The sequence below is a fragment of the Gavialis gangeticus genome, unplaced genomic scaffold (assembly GCF_001723915.1).
Source record: "Gavialis gangeticus isolate Ggan-Ray unplaced genomic scaffold, GavGan_comp1, whole genome shotgun sequence".
NCBI lineage: Eukaryota > Metazoa > Chordata > Crocodylia > Gavialidae > Gavialis > Gavialis gangeticus.
The window spans coordinates 39643634-39654673 of NW_017728998.1; the positions used below are offsets into that span (position 1 = coordinate 39643634).

Below are 11040 nucleotides of genomic sequence, written 5' to 3' on the forward strand. Positions count from 1 at the left end.
TAGATTTGGAGATTCAGCCACTGAACCGGGCCGAATCTCCTCTGAAACAAATCACCACCCAAAGCTTCACACAGCCCTACTAGGCACCAGAAATGAGTGCAAGATGACTGATGTTCCTGTGCTTTCTCTGTCTGCAGTGTTTAGTGCCAAAAACCATGAAAGATGGAGCTGCCCAATTTGAATACTGAGGGCAAAAAAAGCTGGAGCTACAGCAGGGGGAGTAGATTAGAATGGTGAATTGGTGAAGGGAGGAGAGGTTGAGGAGCTGTGGAAGAGACTGGGCACTAGTAAGGAAGGTGGCTAGAGTTTGGAGGTGGCAGTAGAAGTGTGGGAAAATTGATATTGGGTGAGAAGACAGAGCAAGACTGGCTAGAAAAGGATACTGATGGAGCTGGGAAAGGAAGTTTTTGGGCAGAATGTGTTATTGTGCAGTCCTGATGCCACAAGGGTTTTTTCATGCTACTGTATAATAGCAATGAGCTACTGCACAGGAGTATCGGTGTCATGGTTCATGCCCACCAATGCTACATCTCTGTAGGAATGAGCTATGGCAACATAGCATTTTGTGTAGATGTGCCCAAACACAAATCAAGGCCAAGGTGTGGGAAGGTAACACATTTTTAATTTTAATGAAATGAGGGCACTGGAAATATCAGAAAGATGGGGAGACCAAAGGAGCACGGCTACAATTTTTGGGACAAGCAACCTGAGGAATGGAAACTGAACCTGAGTTGTCTGAGAAGAATGAATGGCATTGGGACAAGGAGCCATGGTCAGAGAAAAGGGAAGACTGGGTTATAGAGGGTGCATCTACGTGTACACTTTACAGCAGAGTAGACAAATTAGCTCCTCAATAAAGCATCACAGTCTACACATGCACCAGTACTGGGGTGCAGTAGATTAATTAACTCCACTGTTAGATAGTATTGTTGAGGACAGTATTATCTTACAGCAGACTCATTATGTGTGATGAAATGCACATGTAGAAGGGGACCGCATGCATCACCCCAGCTAACCAGGGGCCAGACTCCTGCTTGATCCTCATGCCCCAGCCAGCCTCTCCACTGCCTGACACCACCACCCAGGGCTGGTCACCCAGGGCTGACCCCCACCCCCTCCCCACAGTGTCCCCTGGCAGCCTGGGGCTACTCCACCCCAGCTTGAAGTGCTGCTGTCCCAGGCATGTGTAGACACTGCACCCAGGAGCAGTCGACTCCAGCTGAAACTGCTACAGAGTTTATTGCTTCACTTTTATTTCACATGTAGATGGATGCAGAAAAATTTGAGAAACATGCAGAGGTCAAGCAGGGAGTAGGGGTGAAGGCAGAAGCATCTGTCCTCACTGGAGCACACTTCCCTTCAGAACCTGGAATGGATTCCAAGATTTTTAAATCCCTGAGTTTCATCATTTCTTTGCTGTCACCAAATACCAGGGAATCTCATTTCCAAAGTGCCCTCTCTTCTCTCGTTCTTATCCATAATAACTTACTATTATCAGTTCCTCTGATTGCATAAGTATTGAGAGGCCTGTGTATAGAAATAAAATTTGAAATGGTGCTGATAATCCTTGATGTCACTGGAAGGAGATTCTGTTTTCTTAGACTGATTGCTTAAAAAAAAACCCCAAAAACAAAAACCTTGGGTTTCACACCAAAACTTATCAAAAGGATGTTATAATAACTGCAAAGTCAAGGCACTAAAAATTAGGAAATGCCTATAGAACCTCAAGTCATATCTCCTTTAGCATATGCATTATGATAATCTTGAATCAAATACTCTTTTTTTTCCACAGGACCCATGCCTCAATTTGTTGCCCAGAACAGATGATACTCACTTAATGAGCAGCTGGTCTATCCTTTGCCCTTATTACTTATTTATATGAACTATTCATAACCTGCTCTGAAGACAGAAATAATTTTTCATAGGCCTTTGTATGACATTCATCACACATGAGTGCCTGACAAAGATCAATTAATTTTGATAATATCCCTTTGAGATGACAGGGCTTTATAATACCAATTTTACACCTGGGGAAAAAGGAGACAGAGGGTGCTGACCGACATGGAAAAAAAAATGCACTCTACCAGAAGCAGCAGTGTGTTATTTTGACCTGGCCCTGAAACATCCATATACATTGGACACTTCAGCAGGGTTTTTTGGCACTTTTACCTAAAGCTGATTCAATCAGTTATTAGATAAAAGTGCCCAAAAAGCCTCACTAAAGTGCCTGATCTCTACAGACATTGGGAAAGCTGGGTGCAGCTAATACATTGCCTCTTCTGGGCATGTGCTGGGCTTAGTGCAGGAGCGCACCAAATTTAAAGTGCTGGGTTTCTTCCCTTCCATCCTCCCTCCTCCCCACAACACCTGTAACCAGCCAGAGAGATTATATTCAAAAGTATCTGCAAATCCTGCATGCCAAATCTGAGTCACCCAGGACTTGCTCTTTCTGAGTATTTAGCATTGCACAGCACTAACTTTAAATGTTCAGAGCATAGCATTATTGACATCAGGTGAAAGTGTAAGTGCTTAGCACTTTTGTAAATCACAACCCTGGCTTCAAGTAAGGAACCCACAAATGAAGAGTATATAAATCAGTGATCACCATAAAAATTTGGCTTAAATTACTTTCCTAGTATCACACAGGAACCCTTTGGCAGGGACAGGAATAGAATCCAATTCTCCATTGTATTATTTGACTGCTTTAACCATGAAATCAGTCTCTCCCTGTTACCCCCTGGTTTTCTGGCTTCTACAACAATTGGAGCAAGGGTGCTTCAGGCAGCACACATCCCCAGCCTATAGATTGTGACCATATAATTGAAGGCTGTCATAATGCATATGTATCAGCATCCTGATTTAAGGTTGCACAGGCTACCTTAATTCTGGCACCTCCTAACTTTGAGTGCTTGACTTTGCAACTTTCATGCTAGCATCTTTTAGCTTAGGGCTTTTTGTGTGTAACAGTAACCTAATGTGTTATTATTCTATTTAAAGAGAACTTGGTTTCTATGGTGAAAAAAATACATCCAATTTTTCTTTACAATTTATAGCACAATGTGCTATACTTTCCTCAAGTTACAATTTCAAAATGATGTAGATTTATGATTCACTGATCATATTAATTTTCTCTTCACTGTCACTGGAAATCTTTATCCATACTCTAAAGAAATCCACAAATAGTTCTTACAAAGTAGTCATCTTTACATGTCCTTATAAAACACTATTTATTTCTAATTTATAAAATACTGGACTATGAGGATGGTACAACAGTCTGAGCTGCCATTGGAGTACCACCTGCTAAGCTACTGTGTTACCAATTACCAATCAATCGTGATTCACTCAGGGACCAGCTCAATACACAGAAGCTAGCTAATGTAGCAAGTTAATGAGCAAGGATTAACACCTACAAAACCACAGACTAGGGAGAAGAAAGAATCGATACAGACAATCAGCTGCCCCAAGACAGAGACAGTCAGTTGCACAAGCACCTATGGCATGACTTTTGCCTGTCAGCAGCTAGAGGTGCAGGGCCCCAGAACCCAGAAGCACTGTACCTATCTCCTTGACAGCTCGCAGGCTTTGTGGCCGCAGCAGGGGCTAGCAGGCCTGCAGCTTTCACCCCACTGTGTCTTAACACACACAGTGTCATCTATGTCACGAGTTTTGCCTGTTACTAGTTTGAGGTGCAGGCCACCAGCAGCCAGACTCCCCAGAACCTATCTCCTTGAAACTTGGCAGACTTTCTGGCCCCAGCAGGGATGAGGTGGCTTAACACACAGATGTATCATGAGTTTTGCTTTCAAGACTTTTGGGTACAGTTTCCCTCAAACCCCTGCACCTATCTCCTTGAAGCTTGATAGGCTTCATGCTCTCAGCAGAAGCTACCACCCCTGCAAATTTTCATCCAAATCAGACAAAAAAACAACAGTTATAGATATTTCATTGATTCCCCGTTATGCCTGGATCTCCAAAGCAGCTCCGAAGCTTTTCTAAAGTGGTTCGGAAGCTCCAAAAGTGGTTCAGAAAGCCTAAAGAAGCCAGCGCTTCAATCCAGACATGCTGCTTTGGTGTCTGAAGCATCCAAATCTTCTCCGTATCCGAAGCGCAGTCTGAAGCCTACTGCAGGGACTAGGAGGCAAAAAGCTTAGAGGCTCTCTTTTTTGTGATTCTGGTAAAATGGGGATAAATATTTCTTTAAACATTCTGTCATTTCTATTGTTATTAGGCCAAATATGAAGGGGCTGATCATACACTTAAGTCTCTCACTGACCAAGTCAAAGATCTGTGCTCTCCAAGCTCAGTGATATTAAAAAATTACATCACTGTTCTAATAAAACCATCACTGATTCCCCATGAACACAGACACAACCTCAGTTATCTGCAGGTGTAATCCATGAACTGTGGCTAATGCTCTTTCCTCTCTCTCCACTACTGTTTAGAGACTAGCTTACTGCATCACACCTGAAAATGAACACCATCTTGTGGCACAAGGGAATGTGAGGCAGTTTAAGGTTTGTACTCCTTCACTCTACCTATCTGCCTGCTCTTTAGCAAGCCTCACAGCCAAATAAAACCAAGTTTATTCCTCTTCTAACCAATTCCTTGATGCACTGAAAAAAAAAATTAAAGTTTAAAAATGCAATGGAACATGCTGAGTTTTGCCTACATGGGGCTCTTTGAAAAGTAGCCTACTCTGCACAAATTTTTAAAAGCTTTGTACATCTTAAAGAAAACAGAAGTAGTCTTCTCCTCTTAGTGGTATATTTTCTGCCTTTTTTCCACCTTTTTTCCTGTGAATTTGTTTGTAAGCCCATTGGTGCTCTCTCATTTTTCACCCAAAATGCGTTATATTAATGGGAGAAGGCAGTCATCTTGATGTCCTGTGACCTTGACAATGATTGGTTCCAGGCTATTAGGCTTTTTCTTTTTCTTACAACTTCATAACCCGCAGAAGCAATCCCATGGGATTATAGATTCAGACTAGAAGCATTTATCTTTAGGTACAGCATACACACACACACAAAAGCAGGTAGATGCCCTCTGATGTAAATTTGCTTGCAAAGTAGCCATGCTGAGGTGACCTGCTGCTGAGGGAGAATAATTTTTTTCCTTGTACCTATACAAGATTGAACTCATTGCTTGATTTAGATGGATATTATTTAAGTAGTCATGAGAAATGTGTTATAAATGAGACTTTCCACTTAGCAAAAAAAAAAAAATGTGCTCATGTTGAAATGAAATCCTTTTGTAAAAGATGATGCAAAAATACCATTCTACATTGGTATCAACTTTTTTTCCCTTTTCAGTTAAAAGTAACTTAGAATTATGCATCTTTTGTACAGTTATGATTATAGGTTGTTTCTGAAAAATCATGTGAAATATTGGCTCTTTGTGTTTTCTTTACCTAAAAACTAAATATAGTCTAAATATACTAAATATAGTCTTGCATTTGAGATAGAAATCTTCCAGGATCTTGTAGAGAACTTGATATATATTTAATTCTCCAAGTAAGTAATTATGGCTCAAGTTTTCTGTGTGTACTCCATATTTGTCTATAGACATGAATCCCATTATAGAAAAAAATATGCATTTTTGACACATCATACTAAGCATATGACAGCAAAAAGTATGTATTCGGTAAAGCAGGATTTTATTAAAATTATTGGGATCAAGGTAAAAATATTCAAAAAGGAGAAAGACATTTTGAATCAAGCAGGAGTCGGGTTCAAATACGGGAGCCATGACTGGTCAATCAGTGGGGGTCATTTGCATCAACTCATTACTATTTCCAAAGATCCACTATAAACAGTTGAAATGGACATGTTCATCTTGTTCAAGCCAGTTAATAAGGCATTATGCATTTGGCCCATATGGTACAGTCAGTTTATGTTTTCCCTGATGTCCAATTATTCTACACTTTAAAACTGACAGATAACTAAATTATTGTTATAGCAGAGTAGCTGTTGTTCAGTGAAAACTAAGACTGGAAAATACTAGTTCTTTCATACATTTTCTAATTTTTCTGTAACTCAGGATCTGCTATCTGTCTTCATAGTTGCTCTCACCACCATCATATAAATCTATAAAGTATTATCAAATAAATAATTGCTTCTGTTCCCTTTCAGCTTCAACACTGGCTAGCAATATGACAACTGACAGGTTGAGGAAAAGCCAATATGTTTAACAAAACTGGGAATAAATGAAAAATCAAGTTCAAAGCTCCCTTTGATTGTGCTTGGACCAGACTGGCTCAGAGCTCATCTACTGATTTCTTTGAGGGAAGACACAACTTCCACTTCGTTCCTAATGCCTCCCTTCTATTACTTGGTTTCAAATGATCTCTATAGACTGGCTTTCATACATTTTTTAAAAATCTTTCAGTGACATGAGTTCCATACATGACCAATACTTGTGAGCTTTGCTAGAGCTAGAAGTGGAGAAGGGAGCATAAAATCAGCTTTAGTTAAAGGCACTCTTGTCTTGGAGAAATAAATAAAAAATTTCTGACAGTAATAATTACTTCCAGTATTCCTGCCACCTTGTTTAAGCCAGCTACATACATGCTTTTAGCTCTTTAAGGAGATAGAAGCATCTTAGTTATGATACAAGAGTGACTTTAACTGTGCATTCATGGTTTGCTTTCTTGCAGTACTATCCTTTGGGATATAATTTTGCACCCTTCTGAAGTGAAGATTAAATGCTTCATTTTCAGTCGTTTGTTATTAGTCTCTTCTCTTGGTGAAGAAGATTGTCCTTGCTGTATATGTCTGTGCCATTTTCTGTGCAGTTTAACTATAAAAATTGAAAAATAATAGGGATGGAATTATATTCTGTACTCAATAGCCACGCTAGAAATCTAGTTCAACAATACACCATACTTAACAATGAAAACATTCCCTTAAGTCACCAATTAAATGGCTATATCATATACTGCATATTCTATACACTTTTTCAGTTCAGTACCAAAAATATATACAAGTAGTCAGACTTCATTTTGTTATTTTGTGCCAAATAAAGAATGTACAGTATCTATATAAATATGTGGACAGAGACAATGAATTTTAAAATAAGCTGATCTGTCCAGAGGCACCAAAATACCAAACTTTGGCTTTATTCTGCTGTTGTGAATGCACCAATATAAATGTCATCTGGATTCAACTGCTAGCATCTAATAAAAAATTGTGTTAGATGGAACAGGCATACTCAGCTGTACATGCCTATTCTTACACATTTTTTCTTTGGTTATTTCAAGTAGCATTTTGCAAACTAGAAAATACAGAGCAAAAGCTTAGCACATTTGGATGCTGTTCTGTATGGTCGCTCTTTGAATGCCACGTATTCCCAGTGATCACTAGGTTGCAGTAACTGTGAATTAAGTATTATACCTGAATATTACTAGAGCATTTTGAAATTTCAGAGACCGCAGGTTCTCGGTTGAATCCAGCCTGGACTTTGAGATTTACCTCTGAATATCTTTCTTTTTATATGTTCAATTCCATTTCTTAATTTTTTAAAATATATATATAGTATTTCCATTTTTTTAATTATTTAAAAAGGACAGTGTTTATATTTTAATTCATTTTTATAATACCACTCTACAAGTCCAAAATAAAAGTTTTTCCTATAGATTTTGTCATCTTCCATTTTACAAGCACTGACTTCCATCCAAGCCACAATGTTTGTAAAGGAGTTATAGTATATCAACTTCTTTGTTTACATCTTTTTTTTTATATCCCAGCATTACTGAAAAGCCAGAATTATTTAATAATTCTTAAAATAACCTCTAATTTTAGTGTCCAAGTGACAAAGAAGTGGTTTCACTAATACAATGTTTTTTAACCCAAATGACACAGTCTGCCATTCTTAAAATAAGTCCATTTTTATCCAAGTAAATAGACAACCCTTTAACATACTTTTTACATTTTTATTTTAATAATGAAGAATTATTCTGTGTTGTTATACTTTAGTACAGTATTATAATTTCTCAAAAGTCAACACATTTTCTGGAAAGGAAAATAAGTTTATCATTTTCTAAAAATGATAATTATATAGTAATTTCCTCCAATTAACATTGCTTGTTAAATTATTCTGGGGCATTATTTTGTTGGTATACAATGGTATAATTTGGTCAGGCATTTCCCTATGGAGATTCAAAAGATTCTCAGAATGGTTATGAGTATCAAATCTCAAACTACCAGGAGACTGTTTAGTGAGCAGATCATAATGGATTGTCATATTTTATAGCTCTGGGTTTGCACATAAAAAGTGAATTGAAATTATTACAACCTGCACTAAAGTTCATCTGTGAAAATGTGTTCATCTATGTTGAAACCTGCAAAGAGACATTATTTAATTTTCAGTCTGCTCTGAAGCCTTAGTGTGGTGATCCTTCCTCTAAGAGGGATTAGAGTTGGCTCAACACAGAGGGTGAGGGACTGAAACTGCAAACGTTTACCAGCCCTAATGTTTAATGTTATGAATAATGCCTAGTGATATGTATGCCCAGAGGAAGGGGAATTACCCACATAATTTCTTTTTGTCCTTACTCACAGCTCTTACAATCTAAATGCAAGACAAGAATGGACTTGAGAGACAGAGGAAATGTCTCTTCAGTCAGACTATTCATGGTAGTAGTAAACAAAATACTTTGTAGCAAGTGCTCACATGGTTGACCTTAGTTCAGTGTCAGGCCCAGTAAACTTTTGATAATTCAAGGCATTTCTTCTGCCATATACAGAATATGTTGTCCCAGAAGTGAAAGAGTGCAAGGGATGCAAGGCATCTGTCAAAGGGCTAAGCAGGTTTATTTGACAGATTTGGAAGTCACTGGCCAGAATCTTTTTTTTCACAGTACCAAAAAAGAAAGGGACACAGTGCAAGTTCTTTTCCTTCTGTTCTGCTGTGCCTTTACTGACACAGAAATCACAGTGGCACACCAAACCACAGAAGATGAATTAATAACAAGAGAATTTGCTTTTCTTTTACATTGTTCTAAGTTAATTCAAGTGGCAGGGTGAATTTTCCAAATATTTGCCATTTTCTACAGCTAGTATTAGAACACTAGAAACCAGGATTTCTTAATGGAAGTATAGTGAGTCATTTAAAGTGCAGTAGTTCTAAAAGCTAAACTAAAGTTACATGCTTTAGTGTTTGGCCTCTGTTTGAACCACTCAGTATTGTATCTTAATTCTGTCCTGGGACATACTTATTGGCAACACTTGAAAGATATTTTACCATAGCAAGGGATTTTGCAGGAAGTCCAGGATCAAATGTGATATTTTAAATATAGAATACAGGGGGGAGGGAAGCTTGGCTGTTGCTATTAAATGTGTTCAGCAACTGCACATACAACATACCTTGTATTTAATTTTCCCAGAGGAAGTTCCCTGCAGTTATTTTTTCTCAGTAAGATACACATTGATAAAATGACCATTCCCAAACTTGGAGTGTATATACTCACTACTTACACCATTGTTTCAAGGTGAAATCAACTTACTTTCTCCTATTAGGTTACAGTAACGTGCCATATGGAAAATGACCTCATTTTTAAAGGTCATCCTAACACTTAATTTAACATTAATCCTGATTTCTACAGCATCCATAGCATTGACATTTGTTTTGCATGTGTGTTCTAAAAGTATCTTGATAGATATCTCAAAGCATTTTCAAATGTTCTGTGAACATCTCATTTACATTGCCCAATTCAAGACCATGAAAGACCCTAAATTAGAACTCAGTTCTAACCTTAAATTAGTTCTATCCAGTTCTATAACCCTAAATTAGAACTCAGTTTAAGTGCTGCAAACTGGGCCCTCAAAACCATAGATCTCATTTTAGAAAGCTAGCCCCCGTACAGAAAAATAAAGATTTTACATAAGCATTCTTGGAGACTTTCATCCAAAAAGATTTTCTTTTTCTACTCTGTGGGCGTGTCTACCCATGCATTTATGCCGGCTTAAATTTACTGCACAGTAAACGGGAATAGGCTGGCAGCTACACGTGCAGGCGTTGAAGTGCATTAATGCTGCACTTTAGTCCCAAGTCGGTCCACACACACAGTGTTACTGCACAGTAACACACATGTGGATGCCTTACTATGCAGTAACTAATCAGGCTCAAGGCAGTATAAGTTGCCATATTTACTGTGCAGTATAGGTGTGAATGTGTAGATGCATGCTCGTACGGCACAATAATTCTGGTTACTATGCAGTAAATATGCATGTGTAGACATGCCCTATATTGATTAATCACAACTTTTCCTGTAACGAATTCCAGCTATTCAGTAAACAAGTCTGAATTGTAATATGACACTAAACTGGTCAGGTCACATCTACACAAAGAACAGCTTAGAAGCTAGATTAACTAGCACCCACAGTAGCAACATAAGGCTACTAGTGCCATTTCTGCAGGACCACCCTATACACTGGGTTAGTACAGCAGAAGCACTGTTCTAAGTGCAGGTGGCTGGTAGGAGCCCCAAGAGATTAAAATAGCAGGAACAGTGCAGTGCTGGGCATCTAAGCCATTGCCCCTTTATTCCTGTCATAATGACAAATAAATAGTGCCTGTGAATGATATACTCCTACATACGTATAGCTTAAGGGTCCTTCTTATGCTGAGTTCTATTTCCATGCACTGGCTGCACTGTTTTAGGACAGGCTATGCTGATACAGTGCTGTGCAAAGTGGTTATAGAATTCCTTGGAACTTGGTTTGTATGGAATAAACAAGGCTGCAGTTAAACTCTGCTAGTATATTGACCCCATCCTATTCCTCTTTGTTTTGTAAAAGTTCATACCCAATTAAAAAAAAAAAAACCCTGCTAGCTAGAAGAAATCACAATCATAATTTGGAGGCTTTCTGTATTACAGAATCTTAGTCTTTTTAAAATTTAGTTTAACTCTTGTAACTCAGTTTTGTGGAAGACAATATTTAGGGTTCTTCCCTGCTCCCCCCGCCCCTCTCCAGCCTCCCTGCATACTGGAAAGAAGCATTTGCTTACAGGAAAACACACTGAATAAGATCACCGAAAGCTTTG

General features: G+C 38.4%; 1 protein-coding gene and 1 long non-coding RNA gene across 3 annotated transcripts in view; one reads left to right on the forward strand and one right to left on the reverse strand.

Annotated features, from left to right (window-relative positions):
* The window catches only part of SLC6A2 (solute carrier family 6 member 2), a 158696-nt gene extending 150948 nt beyond the window's left edge, over nt 1-7748 (forward strand). Inside the window, exons 13-14 of one of the 2 annotated variants that reach the window (XM_019505735.1) lie at nt 4443-4514; nt 6129-7748. In XM_019505735.1, the coding sequence (XP_019361280.1) occupies nt 4443-4514; nt 6129-6152 (96 nt within the window). In that variant the 3' untranslated portion in view covers nt 6153-7748. The remainder of the gene's footprint in view (nt 1-4442; nt 4515-6128) is intronic. The other variant, XM_019505736.1, reaches the window with a different exon arrangement.
* Nucleotides 1-11040, reverse strand: part of LOC109289624 — a 182589-nt gene that overhangs the window by 78559 nt on the left and 92990 nt on the right. The window lies entirely within an intron of this gene.